The sequence below is a fragment of the Brienomyrus brachyistius genome, chromosome 7, assembly GCF_023856365.1.
Source record: "Brienomyrus brachyistius isolate T26 chromosome 7, BBRACH_0.4, whole genome shotgun sequence".
Lineage (NCBI taxonomy): Eukaryota > Metazoa > Chordata > Actinopteri > Osteoglossiformes > Mormyridae > Brienomyrus > Brienomyrus brachyistius.
Window position 1 is genome coordinate 4772271 of NC_064539.1, and position 20111 is coordinate 4792381.

Below are 20111 nucleotides of genomic sequence, written 5' to 3' on the forward strand. Positions count from 1 at the left end.
TTCAAGCTACAGTGAAGAGCGAAGTGAAGACATGTTTCATTCATTAGCCCCACTAAAGTGGGTGACACTCCTTTGCCGGGGCACTGAACCAGTGCCCAAGATGAAGCTGTAATGCATCTTCGGAGAACATCTTATGGGTCTTGAGGAGGTATTGAACAATGGGGAAAAAACTGCAAATGACTTATGCTTAGTTCCCAGAGTGAGAGGAGGGATCAATAAAATCTAAGCTAAGCTTCATATCTCCGGGTTCTTTATTTTTAAGGGTGGTGGATGGCATGGCAGGGGTGTGAGAAGGAATGCGACCCTTTCACCTGCACCTCTCACAACAACATGTAACACAAGCACATGCATTGTGATTCATCTGGCCAGGCGCTGATTGTAAACATCCCTGTCATGATGATCAAATCAACATATTTCATTTAACATGCAATTGACACATGTACTGACTTGTTAGACATGTGAATATTATTATGTAACAATGACAACTGCTTATCTTGTGCTCAGAGGATGTGCTGAGTAAGGACGAGCCTGTCTTTGTGCATTATCGACATGACTGGACAAAGCTTGGATGCTTCTATACCAGAGGTCTTCAACTGGCTTCTGATGAGCTGCACCTGTTCTCAGGTAAATACCAGGAACAGGTGTGGTGCATCCAAAACCATGTAGAATAGAAAACCTACTGGATGGTAGCTCTCCAGGACCGGAGCTGGAGAGCCCGGCTCTACAAGTAAATAGCAGGTAAAGAATGTCAGTTTACAAGTATATCTCAGAAATGCTTTGCCCTACATTACACCAAATGACAAAACTGAGGGATTCGTGGTTATCCCAATACCCAACCAAAACTTTATCAATATGTAAATTTAAATCAATTAAAATTCTGTTAATTAAATTCCATTTATTTGTATATATTACTCTTTTCAACACTGTTGCCCTAAACCGTTTGGCTAAGATTGAATAAGAATGGCAAAACAGGCATAACAGTTGAGGGTATTCAGCAATATATTTAAAATTTAGAAAACAACAGAGAATAATAGTTCTATACTAGAACATTTTTACATTTTCCACTCCACTTACTGAGCTGCATTTCTAACTACATTTTTGTGCTATTTAAAAACTTTCAGAGGGAGAAATAATTTCTGCTGCATTTAGAACAGCTCAATTTTTCAGCACATTACACCTTTCTGTCTGTCTGTCTATCTATCTATCTGTCGGGGGGGGGGGGGGGCTGTGCTGTGTGGCTCAGAACCCCCTACTTGGCAGCATTGGGCCCTCAAGCAAGGCCCTAAACTTCCCCAAAATGCTCCAGGGGCGCTGAATAATTGGCCTGACCCTGCGCTACAACCCCGAGCTTCATTCTCAGCTGCATATATATGTTTGTGTGTATCTCAAAGGAGAGCTGGATGGGATATGCATTCCAAGGCACCTACACTCATACTGGTGCAAATGGCAAATAAAGCATCACTTTAACCATCCATCCAAGTGCTTTGCCTGTGCAGGTTTGTGGAGAGCCTGCAGCCCATCTCATTAAACATGGGATAGGAGGACAGCCTGGAAGAGAAGCAACGCTGCCTAGCTGTGTGTTTTGGACTGCAGGAGGAAACCTGTGCAGTAGAGAGTGGACATGAATCACATGGGGGGGGGTTCTATATCTGGAGATGTGTGGCATCCCACTGAGTTGCCCCTCCGTATGGGTCACAAGGCCTAATTTTATTCACATCTACGTCTTCCTTAAGGAGACACCCAACACTGATGTATAACCTTTTACTGTATTTTTTGCACAATGCAATCTGCACAGCTTGCAGTTTTACACATATATGGCCGCATATTAAGATTGTCAGGCGGCCCCAGCATTCCCAGTCATGGCCTGTCCACACTGCTACCATCAGGCAGATGGCTAGGCAGCATCGGGTCCTGAACTAACAGCCTTCAGGATAATGTCCATAACCAGGTCATGGTGCAGCTGGACAACTGCCCTCTGCATTAGCTCCAGCTCCACTTACTCAACACACAGGTAGGCACAACTTCACCATGACTTCTGCACTTTCATTTATCAGTGCATCCACGTCATATTTGTACATATATATTTAACTCCCATTACTATTCTATATGTATTATATATTATTCATATTGCACTGTTATTGCTTTGTGATACAGAACTGCTGTTAGGGGCTGGCATTCCAAAGAATTTCACTGACCATTTATATGTGTGTAAACCATGACCTGACAATAAATCTAAATCTATATCTGTCTCAAGGCTACAACAGCAGAAGCCGTCTTGGGACTGGAGACAGATCGCAGGTCAAAGTCTGTATCCACTGTGGCACCCGTTGCTCTAGTTAGGTATTTTCCTGGCAACTCGGTCGTAACCCACCTCTCACTGGGAATGTTTCCTCGAAACAGGATCCCCAAGAGTCCTCTGAAGTTGTGCCTACGAGGCACTGAAGGAGGCTGAGCTGCCTAACAGTGGGCAAAATATTAACTCTGAATACTTATGTAATGTTGTGCTATTCTTTGAGATGGCTGGGATTAATAAAAGATTTTGTGGCAAAGAAAATAGTCACTAAAATGTAAAAATTGAGAAAGGTCAGCCTTTTTTATTTACCTTATTCAAGACCTGGTTTTTCAATTGCCGACTTTCATGATTTTTAATGATCAGTCAGTTAAGCTAAGGACCCTGGAGGTGAATTTTCTGCAGTTTTCACACCTGAGATGTGAGATGGAACCTATGATTTTTGGCTAAGGATATCTTTGGAACTGTTACAATGCTGCAAAATATACATAGGACTTCCTGTGAACGATGAAGACAATTTTTTTTTAAATATGCAAAATGCTTTTCATTAAGTTGAAATAGAGATTAGTAACAATATAAAATCATCAAAGAATAGATACAGTAAATATGCCAAATTAAGTCAGAGGTTCATTTATTATTTTTTTTTTCTTTTTAATTTTACTAAACGGACATTTTGCATCAGTGCAACGGCGCACAAGCTTGATAAATCAGGCCATGTTTTGTCATAGATTTTTTTTAGCATGCTAAAACTGAACACAGTTAAAATGACTGTTATTTCCTTTTACACAAAATATTTCTTATCGATTAACTTTAAAATAACAATGGATATTAACAAAAAGGCCTATAAATAAGAAGGCAGTTTATGTCTTCGGATCAATACGCGGCATAAATTATTCGCGTTCACTTTCGATCCGCGCGGCTGGCGCCTCCAGCGTCGCGAGCGAGGCCCGTGTCAGCGGCGATCCCAAGACGCTGCCGTAATTCTCCGCGCTGATCACGTGGGCCGCCCGGTGCCTAATGGGAAAGCGAGTCTCTGCCATCGGCTGCCCGCCGCCATTACATCGCTCTATGTGGTGGGTTGAGGGAACGTGAGAGAGACTGCGAGCGCAGGCGGTCACACGCATACACACACACGGAGTAAGAGTAACACATAGTCATACACACACACACACACTCACGAATGTAACAGTAAAGACGCTGCCTAAGACATAAGATGACTGAAAACGGATTCATCGTCTGGAGCCCGCTGTGTACATTAGACGGCACATCGGCATTTTATGCGTTATTTTTTTTAAAATGATTTTTAAGAGGACGTCTTGGCTTGTATTTTCACGGTGATCATCGTTATTATTGGCAATATTTTTTCTTCAAGACGTTAAAGACGTGGGTTTGGAGTGCGCCGCTTTCACTGTTGTGCTTTTTGAGCTCCCGGCCAGGCTGCTCGCTACATTTATAGCCGTTTTATTAATCATAACGCAGCACGGAGGATTGCCACCATTGTTGAGCTGTCACCATCGCCTTCGCGATTATCATTATCACAGAGCCATTGTTATTAGCTAAAAGCAAATCTTTGGGCTGCGACCTGCTTCGGCGGAGGACGTTTCGTAATGATATAAAACAGAAAGGAAGGAAGGAAGGATTTTTTTAGCCCCGGTCGGGTGCACTACCGTTTTCCTGATTATGGACAGACAATACTTTCTCGTTTGTTGAAGAATCGGCAAAAGGGGTTTCGTGCCGTGGAAAAAAAACATATCCAGGCGTTTCGGCTGCGAGATCGACGCTTTGCGGACGCGTCGGTTTGATCGCACGGCAGCGGGGCAGCCCTTCGCTGGCTGTCGTTGTACAGTCTGCGTTATTTGCAAAGTGAAACAAGGATTAAAAACATTCCTGTTCTCTATCGCCCCGTGGTACCACACTGTCAGGGAACGCTGCTGGTAAGAAAGAAATACTATAAATAGCAGTTGCAATCTCTACAGCAAAACTATCACCACTGCACGTAAAAAGGGGGCTGTGTATCTGGCGGTTTCTAATTTTTGATTTTTTTTTTGCATTCCGCTGGTATTTGTTTTACCGCCAGCATGGCCGTTGTTTTAATACAATGACAATAAACAATGTTTTGACGACAACGTTTTCCCCCTTTTTGAGCGTAAAGTTGCCATCGCCATGAAATCGCGGCTGTTTTTGTTGACCTTTTTCCCCATTTTGATGGTTTTGTAGAGAAGGGCAGCACGACGTGTGGATTGTAGCCTTACTGTTCTTTAATCGATAAACTAACGACGCGGCGAAGGACTGCCATGGATGCAGTAAGACATTTCCCCTTGCGAGGATTATACAAGAATCCGCTTCGATATATGCGCCTTGGCAATGAGTCGGTTCGGATCACTTGACCTGGATTCTATGGTTTTTTCCCCCCATCTTTATTTTTTAAACTAATCTTCAAAACAAGTATGGATTTACAAAATAAACTCGGGCGGCTTTTGTGTTAAGATCGAAAGCGGTGAAGATAAGATTCATTTTGGCCACGTATTGTTTCGAATAAACTTACAGCCCAGTTTGGATTCGGCGCTTGTGGAGATTATATATGTATCATTGATTTTTATTTTTTTTTCTTGGTCCATCAATTAGCCTGATAAAAAATAATTGATGTCGGCGCGAGGAGATTCAATTTGACACATCGTCCTCCTTATTTGGCTGTCATTTTTCCCGTATTTTCGGCGGAAGATACAGAGGCTTGGGGGAGAAACGATCTGCCGTCGCGGCTCGGTCGTGGTACCGACCCAGGATTTCGACATGCCCAGCACTGACGACCCGGTCGCGGACGATTATGACTACAGCGGCGAACTGGGTGGCTAACGGGGCGAGCCTTGAAGACTGCCATTCCAACCTCTTCTCACTGGTACAGAAAAAAAAGCAGATTAGCAATTTTATTTCAAAGCAAAATGCCGCATGCGATTTAAAAAAATACACGGGCAAATGGAAAGCTTCTGTAGAAACGGGGCATGGTTTGCGGGGAGTTTGTATGATTTGCGGTGCAAAGGTGAACCAATTTTGCGGTGGCTTGATACGCCGATCATTAAAAACGCGGCGTGAGTGCACCGGATTGATCTCGACAGAGCAGATTCGGCAAGCCATACTCAAAGGCATGCCCACTCTCTTTAAAAAGGTGTTTTTTTTTTTTTGCAATCGCCCTCTCCTGTAAGGTTTACAAAACGCATTCCTCTGGACCTTTTTGAAGCTGCAGGGAGTTTGTGTAAATTGTGCATTGTATCCACGTGTAAGATAAGGTTTTTTTTTTTTTTGGCCCCTGTCTTGTTTGATTAGAAACGCAGGGAACAGAGGCGTACAGAGAGTGTTACGGCCCACACATGACAGTTGTGACTTGCTTAAAGTGGTTAATGAAGAAGTAGCGATGAATCCGTTAGAGGAAGTAAATGAGGCTGAATGTGTCACGTTGTTCTTTACGTTCAAGAAGCAGGATCCGAACATGAATAGTACTTCATGACTGGTAACCTGTCTGGTTTAAGAGTACACTGCAGGGCCTACTTCTTAGATAAACATGTCACCTGTAGTTTAGAGTAAGCTACTTGTGTTCTACACTACTTTGAGCTGGTGGTGGACCCATCAAATGTGCAACTTGATTTTTTAAAAATTATATATAAAACCACATATACTTTTATGGTTAACTTCTTCTTTAACTGTTTAATAGGTTGTGAATATTAATAATGGTTTGGTTCCACAGGGTAGATGATTCAGATGGATATAATCATCTTCAGTGACCGATACCGATGGTGGAAAATAGTTTTTAATACTGCAGTGGATGCTAAGTGACCCTGGAAGATTTGCCTGGTGAGATGAAGCCCCACTTGGGGGGTGTCATCATGAAGGGTTTTCATATCACATGGGCAGTAATGAGACGTGACTGTGCGGGGTCCCACGCGCTAATGTGCTGTATTGATTATAATTAATCAATGATACACACGGGGGCCCCGTGAGCCGTCGTTATTGATGGCAGCCGCGTGGGTGGGGTGGGTCGTGACGGTAATGACGGAGGTGGGAGGTGGGGGGGTGGCGTGGCAGCTGACCGTTTTTAAGTTCCCCTTTTCCTGAATCCCTCCATGCCGTCTCTGCCGTGGGAGAGGACGTTTCATTCAGAAGGTAGTGGCATGACATCTTGGCAAACTTCCACGCATCTGAGAGAAAGAGTTTTATCTGGAAGGGGAGGGGGGGGGGGGGCTCTCGGTCGGAGTATTTACAGCTGGGGCTGCACCTCGCGTGAGCAGTGGTGGCGCGGTATGAGCAGCCGTCCGCCCGGGCAGTGGGTCGTGTTTGAGGCCTTTGTGGGAATGAAGCCGGCTGCGTGGGTTTGTGACCTGGTCTCCGGCGCCTGGGTGCCGATCAGTTTGGGTTGCTTATGAGAATAAGAATTTCCTCCTGTTATTCTCTTTAATATTTCTCTCCTTTTGCTTTTCTGTAGCTACTTCCTTAGTTTAGAGAATTTATGTGATGGCCTTTAAATGGAAAAAATTATTATTATTCTAATGCTTTTTCATGGGGCAGTAGGTGGCTGAGTAAGGCTTTTTTTTCTCAGATGAATATTATAGGAAGTACGTAGCTGATGTGGTAAAATGAACCAGCCCAGAATAATTTTTAGGTAGAAAAAGAAAAGCTGTGAATGGAGAAAACTATGAATGGGAATTCTGCCTAATATGGATGCTTTGTGAAACATTATGAATAAAGTTATTAGTTATAGGAATAAAAGTGCATCTGGCTGAAAATTTGTTTATAAATTTGAGTCACGGGGAGTCGTGGAAATTGTAGAAATGCTAACGGGAAAAAAAAAAAATAGGGTGAGGCCCAAAGTCACCAGAAGCAGGAATGGATTGTGGCGTAGCTCTGGGCTCCTGTGCTGTGGGGGAAAAATGAGAGAGAGAGAGAGAGAGAGAGAGAGAGGCAGGAGGGAATCTGTTTTCGTTTAGGAAAGCGATGTGCATTTTCTGAGAGCTGGCTCTCTGCAGCTGAAGCAGGTCCTGCGCTCTGACTCATGCTGAAGTCACTGCTGAATATGCAGCGTTGCGAATGTACAGGCAGTAATGCAGGGAATAATGCCACTGCTAGCCGGGGAACACAGACACGCACACGCATGTGCAGACACACGCAGGATGTGCCGTAAACGTGCGCACGTGTGTATGGTACTCGCTGACCTGCTTTGGTGGAATCCTTTGCCCAGACTCAAGTGGGTAGGATGGGGGGTTAGGTTTGCGATAGGGGTTGGGGTTGACGCTGTGGCATCCGGAAGTGTGTAGGCTTGAGGTCCGCTGATGCATTACCGAATGTGCATTAGTGGCTTGCCTGTGGAGATGCAAGTGGCCTTGGGTTGAGCATGTGGCGATGCCTGGCTGGGGTGCTGCCATGCTGGGAGTCCCTCAAGTACCTCTGGAGCTTTAGTCCATCCGGGGCATGTGACTGAAGGCAGTGGGTTCTAAGCCAATAACGTACTGTCCCCCCACCCCCTTCCCTGTTAGTGCTTATTTCTTTTTTCTATTTCGGATATCCCAGAGGCCCCCGGAGCAGGCTAATTATCCCTAACCGACGCCCCCATTCTGTCTCATAGTTCCTAATCGAACGGGGAGCTTGCCCCGACTGTTGGGCGGGAATGTGGTTTCCCCACTTACCCCCCCCCCCCCCAACCCTTTCCTCATTGCCCTTCCACAAATTGATCTAACGATAATCGCTGTCATGATGCCACGTGATTACGGGTGTAGGGGGAATAGGGGTGAGTCGTTCCGCTTTCTGGAGTCGGCCCTCGGGCCGGGGGGGGTGGGGGGGTTGTGGCTGACGAGAGATGGTGGTTGGGCCGGTCTGGCCTGGCTTCAGGTGGGAGATATTCTGAAGTCCCTGGATCTCGAGTATGAAGAATGCGCGTCCTGCAGTGCCAGCTGTGTGCTGCTATTCTTAGCTCCCCTGGTGTTCCAGTGGGTAGTACAAAGCCAGTGTGGGGGGGTGGGGGCTAGGGGCTGGTGGGGGGAGGCTGGGGGAATAGGCAGTGGTGAGGCAAGCTCCCAGTGCTGCTACCACAGTAAGTGGAGAGGCTGCTTCATAGCCCACAAGTTGATGACCCTATTTTTACATTGTTAATCTCTCTTTTATGTGTATAAGTCTCTGTATTGTATCTCTATTTTAGGCTTCATATTTATTCGTGGCTGAAAAATCAATGGTTGTGAGATTATTTGAAAGACTTGAATACAGTACTGAAGAAAAAGAAGAAATGTTGTTCCACACAATTTTGGCTTATTTGTGAATTACCAAAGCCCTCTGCTTGTGACTTTTAACCCCACTGTAACCGACCCTAAAATAAGAGAATTCTGTTCTGTGTGGCCGGATAGCTGCACTCTGGAATCCTAGGCCCAGATGTGTAAACTTCCTGGAGGGGGGACACATTCCGTGATGTGACAATGGCCCGGCATGCGGAGTTTTGAAAAGCGAACGCTGTCGCCGCCTTCTCCTCCTTTCCGAAAGCTTGACTCATGGTTACTCCCACTGCAGAAACCAAATGAGGGCTCCAGTGTGCTGGCATTGTGGAAGCGGCCGGCAGGTTGGAACCTGTCAGGGTTCGACGCCAGAGCTGCGTCTCCGTGCATGTCCCACGGTCTGTGGCGAGCCGTGTTCTCCAGTTGCTGTGTGTGTGTCTGTGTGTGTCTGTCTGTCTGTCTGTGTGTGAAGCTGCTGTGTGCATTTGCTAACATTGTAATCAGATGGAGGCCATGCTTTCTGATGACTCAGGAGTACTAGTCTGCAGTTGGCTTGGTTCATTTTCAGCAGTTACTGCATGAGGAATTAAGACACAGGTTTTCAGATCTTCTAATTCAAAGCGTCCTATTGAGCACACAAGTGTGTCCTGTTACATTCTTTCATATTTTTTCTCCGTCAAAATGTTTGTGGGATGATTTGGCAGTGCTTGCCCCCCGCCTTCCGCCCCCAGGTAGTGTGGTTTGGGAGCTGAACTCTTTTGTCTAAATGTTTGCAGGTTCGAAGCCCCGGGGAGTGCAAAGGGCTCTGCCTTGTTGAGAAAAGTTTATCAGCATGAATAGGTTATTAGACGAAGATGACGCCAAACCTTGTGCCTCGCAGAAACGGTTGAGGATTTGAACGGCGCGACATGCAAGACAGACTTGCTTGTGGTCGAGATTAGCTGCCGCTCTGCGGTTATGTCAACTGGCCAGTCAAGGGGGAGCGCTAATGTGATGACAGGGAACATGCCACCAGGCTTAACGTAACTGGACCATTCGAAGGACTTTATCTTCTAAATGTGCTTTGGGTTGGGTCCTACTAGAATTAAATAACTGAAAAAAAAATCTGTGCAGGGTCATAAGACTTACTGCAAATTTCACAGCAGAGTATCACACCGATTGAGGGGGGCAGGGTGGAGATGTTTTGTTAGTCTTGCAAAAACAAGAGCTTTGAGTTTATTTGTGGGGATGAAGTGCTGATTTCACGGATGCCCTCTGCTTGTTTGCCTACTGATGCCTCGCGAGGGGAAAGCTCTTCTCAGCGCGCGGCGGTATCCAAGCCGCGGGATTTTTTTTTTCCACACATTACACACACAGTGTTTACTGCGTTCATTTTATTGTGGTCACCAAGAACTGCAGTCTCATTTTTATTTAGAATATTTATTTTTTTTGCAATGAAAGATGTAGTAAAAAAAATAGAGTAATGTATTACGTTATATCTCACGGCACTTGTTGTGGTTAAGGGAAAGCAGTGCTGAATGACGTCGTCGAGCCGCCCGCAACCTCCAGTGACATAGACGTTTTTCCTTTTATCGTCCCACATGGGCTATTTGACGCCGTGTGACGCTGTTGTCGTCTATGTGGGTTTTTTTTTTAAATTCCTCGTGTTTTTGTCATTTCTAAATGCTGGTGATGAATGTATTGACCGTAAATATCAAGCTGGATCTTGTCTCCCTCATGGCTCATTCATAATACGGCAGCTAACGGGTGGCTAGCGGGTGGCTAACCAGTGAGTCGCGCATGTCTGCCACAGTGCCGGTGGGCAGGAGATGCTGCTTACCCACACTCCTCTGCGCTATTATACAAATTGGCCCCGTTAATCACTTTTGGTAGCTGTCAGGAAAGCTGAAATGAAAGAGAAAATACCAAATGTAAATTTATTTACTTGTAAATATTATAATGTTATATTAATAGATGATGAGTGTAGGAGAGTGAGATATGGCTTGTCTTTCATGCATTAACGGTAACTGCAGTGTTTGTTCAGGTGATTATGGATGTATATTATGTCGGTCAGTAGATGGTCATTTTTTATCGCTGTCGAGAAATAGCACCTTTTGTTTGCTATCTCCTGCCATCCACTTTCTTTTGAACCCCGTATCATCAGGAAGAGATCGACGGTGTTCTGCGGCGTCTCGGACCTGCCTCCGCGTCGGCGGTCGCCGCAATCAGGCGGAAACCTGGCCGTGTGTTGCGCTGCTTGCTAATGGGCCACCACGCTGCTTATCAAAGCCTTCCGGATATGCCGGCGAGATGCTGGCATTAACGTCACCAGATCAGATTGTAGCAGATGGATTCCAGAATTAATTGGAAAAATGCTGCGGTTACGATGCCGCATATCCACAACACGGCCGGCCCAGTGGCTGGCAGAAAATAAGAGCGTTTCTTCAAATAAACAGTTAGCGGGGTGACCAATAGCCGTGCTTGTTTATATCGCCACAGCAACAGTTGCTAAATCTAGCCTGTGCTAGTTGTCTGAAGGCTGCAGCGATGGAGGATGCATGCCGGATGGAGCCGCAGATTTTTCCTGGAGAGCAGAGGAATGTTCGTGTGCCTGTGTTTGAAGGAAACTGTACAGTTTTTGGTAAGCCTCTAACTGTAGTTTTGCAAGAGCAGCAGCACTGACTGAAGAATGTCAAAGACTGTAGTATTGTCCTTTCCAGGACAGTGAGATAATTAATAATAACCTAGGAATTGCAGTGTTATTTTTATTCTTCTTTCTTAAGCTGATGGGCTGGTTGTTGTTTACAGAAGCAGATTAAGGCCTCTCTGTTTAAACTAGTGTTTACACAGTCTTCCGTTCTTATTGGATTTTCCTTATGGGATTCAGGAAAATGGCCCAAATTCAGATGTTTCTAGAGAGTGCGGAGGGCAGCCAGATAACACCTGAGGCGGTCTGGAGTGGGGTAGAAAGGCTGGGAAAAAGGCACGACGTTCAGGCACCAAGCAGAGACTACCTCCTGATGACACAGAAGGGACTTTCTGATCAAATCCTTCCCCTAGCCCTGTGGGGAACCCTGATTTCGCTTGTTCACCAGCCTGAACTTGCCCTTTGGGGTCATACCCTATAATGATACAAGCGTGGCAAAGACCAACCAGCAGTCTGAGAACATGGATTCCTTTTTCTCTGTAAACTATTGCATAATGGCTGCCCCTTAGAACTTCCCCGTATTCTCGAGGTTTTGTTTATTCTCCTTCCTGTCGTCTTTCATGTCTTGCTGGCGCCTTTGGAGAGCTTAGTTTACAGTATGGCGACCCTGCTGGCGTGGTACCATTGGGCCACTTGGCTGTTGCCAGAGCCGACCCTGGACTCGCAGTGAAAATACTACTTCCTTTAATTTTATCTTCCTCTGTAACCCTGGAGACAGATACTCGGAAATTGAACAAGTTGCAGACGACTTAGATGTTTTATGTTGCTTAGCAACTGTCAACCCCCCCCCCCCCCCCCCCCCCCCCCCCCCCCCCCCCCCCCCCCCCCCCCCCCCCCAACTTTCATTCTCGCCCCTTTTCGATGTCTTTCCAGCGTGCCAGAGGAGTTAATTAAGTTGCATGAGGATGATAGTAAAGGAAGGCTTGGTTTATTTATATGCTATTTAATAATTAATTTGGGGTTGTGTAGTGGGGCCAATGTTTAAAGTTGTCCACCTCTTCTGATGCCATGGGCTTCTGCTTTCTCCAGGAGCGGTCAGTTTCTGGACTTCCTTGGACTTGTTCCCTGTCACCCTTAACCCTGCGTCCCTCCCCCAGGTGGCTAGTCATAGGTCGATTGATGCGCAGCTCGCTGTGAGCCGCTGCTGATTGGCAGGTCCATCTGTCACTCTGCCCCAGGGACGGTTGTCGCTCTAATTAGGACGCTCGCTCTGCTCGCCTCCCGGGGCTTGATCCAGCAACTGAACTGAAGATCAAATAACGCACCTCCTTTGTAGGGCCCTGGAAAGGTGCCGGCAGAAGATCGAATAAAAGCCCCTGTTTAAGTGCCGAGTGCCCAAGAGGCTCTTAGCTACACCTGTGTGGCACTCCTGTGCGCCCCCCCCTCCCCGCAGACACATCTGCTGTGGCTCTACTCTCCTGGCCGTTGGAAGATCAGCCACTGAGAAGCAGGAGATGAGTTTGTCTACGTTCATTTTTTTTGAGCACTGGGGAAAGGCGGGGAGGGATCTTCTTACTCATTGCGGATCTTTTACTGGGAGTATTACCAGGAGCGTGGGCTCAGCGGTCTGGAGGGCACGGTGTACTCTCAGTCTCCCCCCTGGGGATAATGCTGTGAGGAGTCTGCTCGTGGTGCAGTCTGGAGCACCTGTTCTTCTGGGCTGGAGCCACCAAGGACTGGTAGTGGCAGAGGAGAGACCAAGACACGGGCTCTGCTGCAGGGCAGTCTGCTCATCTACCAAAGTTTTCTTGAAGTGCATCCTTCAAAAAGGTTTTATGATGCCTGGGAAAAAAAATAAGCCTCTCAGAGTAGAAAAATATAACAACAACCAAAGAAACTCTGTGTGTCAGATAAATAGAGTATGTGTTTCTCAGGAGGAACACTAGTGCCTTAAGATCTTGTAAAACATTTGTGTTTCTGCATCTGGGAACAGTGTCATTTTGGAGTAAAATCTTGCAATGATGTTAGGCAGCATATGGATCTGTTGGAACAGTTCATCCTCCAGTATCACATTCAGGTTCAAATTCCTTGAGCCCACGATTTGTTGAAAATGATGGCAGTGGCCCATTAATTGAATGCTGAGGTTCTTGACGCTTTTATGGGTAGTAGTAAGCAGAGCTGTGATGTTGCGGAATGGTCATTAGGGACAAGATGGTGAACTGGTTCTTCTGCTACCTCCAGAAAGCTTCCCTAGGGTGTCTGACTGCTGGGCAGGCTGTTGCAGTAATGATTATGGCACCTTGTTAGGAAACCCTTTTTAAGGAGTAGCAGTCCCCCAACCTTCAGTCTTTTGCATGTTTAGCTTTTCTGTTTGTTCGTCAGCTCTCCTGTCCCATTCAGTACCCCGGAAGCGGTTTCACGGGTTATTATCCTCGATTCCATTTTTCTTGGGTTAAGGGCATGGTTTGTGGTTTACAGCAGGCAGAACTAGGCCTAAAGCATCAGTGAATTGTTGACTTTTGGGTTGACGACGATGGGCTCTGGTGACCTTCTCAAAGGACCTGGGTTGAGATAAAAGTGTGGTAACGTTGATTCCTTTTGTCGAGAACCTCCCACATGCTGTTGTGGCTCCTTGTGTCTTGATAGATGACTCTTAAGGTGACGTTCGTGTCTGGTGCAGTTTTCTTCCTCCCGCGGAGGTTTGCTTACTCTGCATCTTGTCGGCTTTCCTCTCGAGGCACCCACTTTCGTTTTTCTCTTGTTTTTCTTTGCATATCTGCGGATGGCCGTGTTAGATGCATCTGTTAAGGCTCTGATAAGAGAACCCGCTGTGCAGAAATGTGCAGTAGCTTTTAGGTGAATGCGAGGGTACCGTTACCGGTAGCAGGGCCCGGTGAGTGGGTTTGGAGAACTGAATGGGTCGATTGGGATCCGGAAGTGTTGCTGTTGGTAGCTCCCATAACGCTGCAGCTCATCCTGACTTGACGGTGACCGATGGCCACCACTGGTGCCATACTGCTCTCCGGATCGTACAGACCAAGTCACTCTGGCACACCGCCTCTCGGGAGTCGTTTCCAAGCCGTGTTTTGTGATGAACCCAACGGACACGCGCTGCGGGAGCAGCGTCCATCAGCCGTGTGGCCAGCGGAGATGAGCTCCTGCTGTCGCTCTAATTGTTGAGATAGGAGTTTCTTCTCAACCGAAGTGTTTTTTATTTATTGTTTTTTTTTCTGATGGAGGTGACTGAAGCTTCACAGCTTTATTGCTTGCCGGCAAGGACTGTACATACAACCAAAATGAGTTCTCTGTGTACCTTGAGATTCCTTCATTTGAAACACTGGGGGGGGGGGGATGACAACAGGAAGTCACTAGAGAAAATAAAGAATAGGCCTGTTTTTTTTTTTTTTCCCTTCTACCAGAGAGCTGAAGTCCTCAGGGCAGGGAGGCTAGGTGTCGAAACGCCGCTGCTGTTGTTTTTTGCTGCAGACCTGTTTCTGAGTAGACGGCTCTTTGAAGCATGCTGACGGCGCTTGTTGGCGTGTATTGATTGTTGGGGGGGGGGTTGGGGTCATGTTGTTTGGTCAGCAATGGCGGGGTCGCTAACATGGAGACTGTTTGCCGCCGCTGCGTGCTCTTTGACAGACGGGATGGCGAGACCCGCGGGATCCCCTGAACTGGGTATGGATCTGGTTTTGATGGCTTTTGCCTCCACTCCCCCTGACCATGTGGTTCTGGGTAAAAAGTGCTTCCTGGACCTCCTGCCTATTTTTAGGCCCAGATTATCGCTGTGCCGGGCTTTATATCTCCGATTACGTTTTGCTCTCTCATTACAGTGCTTGTAATTACAAGGTGTGCTCCTGCCCTGTCCCCTCAGTGCACAGGCACTCTTAAGAGCTACAGCTCTCTGTCATACCACATTCCTTATTCCTTATGTTAGATATGTTGCTCTGAATTTTCCCGTTGGATGTAATGGGAAAAGGTGTGGACCTGGTGCAAGTATAGATGTTTTCCACCTCCTGAATCTGACGTCAGGTTGGAAAAAAAGTGGCTACACTTTCTAGCCACATGTTGAGTGTGAGGTGTACAGCTGGGTTCAGCTGCGGCAGGACAGCGCTGACCTTACCTCGCTGACTGAAAGCGAGTGGTAGCGAGTGTGCCAGCACTCCAGTGCCAAGCGGGGGAGCAGTGAAGGGGTGGCCCTGGTTTTTTGGCGGAGGGAAACAAGGAAACGGTGTTCATCGACTGTTTCCAGCCGCATTCTTGGACCAGCGCTGAGGACCTCTATGTGGTCCTACAGGAGAATGGCTTTAAACACTATTTTTTTTTTTTTACCCGCAGTATAAACTGATGTCACTGGTGACCCGGAACCATGATCATGCATGCCCGTCCATGCATTCAGAAACGTGTATTTATACTGAATTCTAAGCTGTTTACAGCCCATTGATAAACCGATCCCTCCTGTTATTTGCCTGAGCTGTTTGCTGCATGGTGGCAACCCCCCCCCCCCCCCCCCCCCCCCCCGCACCCCCTGGTCTCCTGATACCGTACAGAAAACTTGCTTCATTCAATCTGGAGAAAATGAGAGGCTGTCAGAAAATGACAGTGTTCCAGTGACTGGGCCCTGACAACCCCCCCCCCCCCCACTGCCCCCCCACTTCTGTCTTTTGTTTTCACCCTTCGGTTCGGCGAAGCTTGATCACGTTGACAAGACGAGCATGTCGCCCTGCCGCAGTCGGGGGGGGGGACACACCACGGCACGGTGTCTTTTTTACACAGTGACTGTATGCAGGGTTTCGGCGGACATGCCGGCCAGTGTTTAAGATGTACCTCAGGGATGTGTTGCGCCGATCACGTTTGCTTGCTGTAGCACAATATTATTCCCCTCTATGTAGTTACGGGGCAATTGGGAGCATTAAAACCTTTAATAAAAAAAAAACTTGCAATTATTAGGCTCCAGGCTCATCTTAACCCTGCACTGGTAAACAGTTATGAAAGATGGATGGATGGATGGATCTTGGTGTTTGAATCAGAACAGGCAGATGGAATTGCATGACAGGGAAGGTGGGGGGAAGGTTTGGGCGTTTTTATTAAGGTATCAATTTTATCGGGAGGAGAGGAATGAAAGACCAAGACAGGTGTGCTGACTTCAGTATGCAGGAACGTGGGCAGACCGGTGTGAAAAAGTGCAGCGAGGTCTAGGGCCAGTGGATAGAACCGGGGTCCGTTTTAAGCCATCAGTGTCAGGCGTTGCTCTCTGAATGGGGTCATCACCCGGACCTGCTCTATAGGCTCAAACAACATCAACCCAATAAGGGTTTTATACGATTTGCACAGCTGCAGGAGCAATTTAATTAGAATGTGAGAAAATTACGATCTTGATGCTCGTGATGATAGTCAATAAAAAATTAGCGGCAGTATGCTAATGTTTGGTTTTGCAGCAAAAGACTGCCGAATAGAAAGGTGGCTGGAAAAATGCGTCCTGTTATCCCCGGATAGATATTTGTCAGTTCAAGTACATCGGTTTAACAAGCTAGCTTTATGTAGGACATGCTGTTTAGGTGCATAATAAACAATAAATGAAATAATAATATAGACAAATCCTTTCAGGAAATTCCAATATGCCCTTTCTTACCTGGTTGTTCACGCTTTGCAGAATAATGAAACATCAATATATATGCATTTATCGCATTCAAGAAAATGTGTAGCGCCGGCATACAACTGGCTACGTTTAATGGTTATCTTGGCAGTGCAGTGCCAGATGCGTTCGAGAAATGTGATAAAAGCATTTTAGGTCCCGCCGGACCTTCTAAGCTCTCGAGCTCACAGGTGGATGGATCCCTCGCTGTAAACGGCGTGTAGCGCCGCTCTGGCTTGTTGGGCGCTGCAGGTCTGCCAGCCGCTGCGCGAAGCCCACTGGCGGCGTTGCCACACATCCTCAGAGACCCTGGGGTCCATAGGGACCGGTACTTTCTGGTTAGTCTTTTGGGGCTTTAGGCTGTTCAGATTACAGGGGGATGCTCAGTATCTGGTAACCTGCAGTATGTTTTTTTTTTTTCCCCCCTGTTTTTACATTGGTAATAAGTATTAATTTTTAGCGAAGGATACCAAATGCATGTATAGGATTAAGTGGATAATGAGCATTTCGGGTCCAGTTTTGCACAGGAGTTAAATTTTTTCTGCTTGTGTGATTCAGATGTAATGTATTAATTTGTTTTATCGTTTTTCCCTCCCCTCCCTTCTTCAGGCGGAGCTGACCGGCATCAAATGGCGGCGCTACATCTTCCGCGGTGGGGGGGGAGTGCGGGCCCCGTGATCTCGGCCCCCGCCCAGGACGACCCCATTCTGCGCAGCTTCGTCCACTGCGTGCAGGCCAACCTGCTGTGCGTGTGGCGCCGCGGTGCCAAGCCCGACGCCAAGGAACTGTGGATCTTCTGGTGGGGCGAAGAGCCCAACCTGACTGACGTCATCCACCGGGAGCTGGAGGGTGAGTTCCAACCCCCCCCCCCTCGGGTCCTGAAGCTCAGATGTTTGGCTGGTTTCACATTTTTAGTAGGCTTCCTGGTTGCCCCGTTTCTCATCTGAAGCCCCAGGGGAGATGGAGGATGAGGTGTTGAACGTCTTGCGTTTGTTTTCGTGACGCTCCCTTCATGCAGTGCGCTTGTGGAAGGATCTTTCCTGGTCGTCGCCTCCTCTCCGTGCACTTCACCTGAAAGAGTTGCTGCCATCAGCACAATTTGGCCTATTTATAGGGACATTTGCATTCTCTGGCTGTGAGCGCGCAGGAATATCTGGTACGGTGACTAGCGAGGCAAAAGAGATCTGGAACTGAAAGCGGGGGAAGAGTAAGTGGGCATTGGCTGTGCTGGGGTGGGGCGGGGCTGCACGGGGACAAAAAAGGAATATTCAGTTTGATATGTACATTTTTTTGGTTATGAATGGTGATGCTCCTCACAGTGAGTCAAACGTCTCTCCGACACTGCATGTTGTGCTACAGAAGCATGTGCCCGGCGAGTCATTTTGTTCAGCAGGTTTTCCTTTCTTAACATTGACATTCCACTATTTAGATAGGCTTATGATCGCTTCTCGATTTCATTTTTTCCCTTCGTAAACGTGACATTTAAAGAGGTGACCTATACTGCAGAATTATTTCATCTCAGCAAAAGATACTCAAAAAAAGATGTACTAATCTGTTGGCCGGGAATGGAAAAAAGCGTAAATTTTAGTTTAACGGATTCACAGTGCTGTTAATAACCGCCACTGGCGTGGTTTTGTGAAGATGTGTTTTACCTTCACAGAGGTAATGATTTTCAAGCATGTGATTCCTTTCCTTGTTTCGGACGGCGCCTTGCGCAAATGCTGCGGTCTTTTTCAGGTTGAAGGGAAGCCTTTCGCGATCAAACTGAATTCGGTTTATTCGCCTAAAGGGGCAGACTCGCGCGGTGGGCTGGCGGAGCTTGGGGGAGTTCACAGTGTGGCTGCTGACGTAGGGAGGGGAGGGGGGTGATGTCACAGTGCGCTTCTGGGCCGCTGCGATTTACGCCATGCCACCAAGGCTCCTTCAGGTGCGTTTTTAAATTAGCATTAGCGTTGCCCATTTAGAGGTGTCAAGGGGAAGTTAAAACAACAGTTAAGGCTTTCAAATGGGGAAAAAAACTCCTTTCATTGCTACAAAAGTATAAAAAAAAAAAAAAGTCTGGCTCTCGGAGTGCGGTGAAGAATGGATTTACCAGTTCCCTGACCTTGCTTTCGCAGCAGAGTTGAGTTGAACTTGAAACGCTGCTTAAACACGGGTATTGGTGAGTCTTGCTGAGCCACTTTCAGGCCCCGGGTAGCCAGATATGTGAATGGAATTTGGCACGACTGGGTGTAATTATCTCGTTTGTAGTACTTTTGACGCGGATGTGGCTCCAGTAGCCTGCTGTACATGATATACATGTTAAAAAAAAGGCTTCGCTCTCAGATGCATTGAGTGAATTTTAATGAGTGTGTGGCTGATGTCCTGATCTCTCTCGCTCTCTCGCTCTCTCTCTCTCTCACTCTGCCCCTCTCATTTTTGGCCTTTCTGGTCACATTGTCATCAGTTGCCACTGGTGACAAGCTGCACAGGGGAGAATTTTGAATGGTTGCCTAACGATGACAGGGTTTGCCGACATACACCAGCCTCGAATCCGGACTAAGTAAAGCTGAAGGGTGATGCATGGTTTTTATTTATTTATGTATTTATTTAATTTTACAGATGGGGGAGGGGTGATGGTCGGTCTGTCTGTCTGTCTGGAATGGTTCATTGGGAGTGCGTGCCCATGTGATGGATGGGTGGGGGTCACGTAACACAATATCCCTATGTCTCTGTGGCTCTTTGAGGAGCGGCTGACTGGGATTATCAGGCGAGCCTCGCAGTGATGCCCCCCCCCACACACACACACACACACACACACACACACACACACACACACACACACACACACACACACACACACACACACACACACCACACACAAACAGACACACAAACTCCCAGCTCCACCCGCCCCAGCCCCCCAACCCCTTCTGAGTGTGACAGGGGCCTTTTATTCCGCCTCCTGAAATCGGCGCTTGAAAAAGCGGGCGAATGGCTGCCGAGACGGCGGCAGCTATCTGTGCCCCCCCCCCCCCCAATCCCACCCCCACCTTGATCCTTTCTTCTGGCCCCCGTCTCATTCCTCCACACTGGGAGCTCTGTGCAGCCCCAGTCGGCAGCACGGGGTCGGAAGCAGAGGTCGCGGTGGCTGAATGGCGCGGGGGAACAAAGGAGCGGTCACGATAGCCCCCCCCCCGGGCATGCTAGTCGTGCACTGCAGACCGGGGTTCCCCCCCCCCCCAATAGCGGCAAAATTGTTCCTGGAGGGCAGGAGTCTTTAAACGATACAATGTTTTGGTTGGCTTGTCACTCGATGGGGTATGACTGTGG

The 20111-nt window shown here is 47.4% G+C and overlaps 1 protein-coding gene across 1 annotated transcript in view; it reads left to right on the forward strand.

The window, feature by feature from the left end:
- Positions 1 to 3338: 3338 nt before the first annotated feature.
- Positions 3339 to 20111, forward strand: part of LOC125746243 (mediator of RNA polymerase II transcription subunit 13-like) — a 59271-nt gene continuing 42498 nt past the window's right edge. Inside the window, 3 exon segments of the mRNA XM_049020004.1 lie at positions 3339 to 5186; positions 17409 to 17453; positions 17456 to 17648. Coding sequence (XP_048875961.1) covers positions 5115 to 5186; positions 17409 to 17453; positions 17456 to 17648 — 310 coding nt within the window. The 5' untranslated portion in view covers positions 3339 to 5114.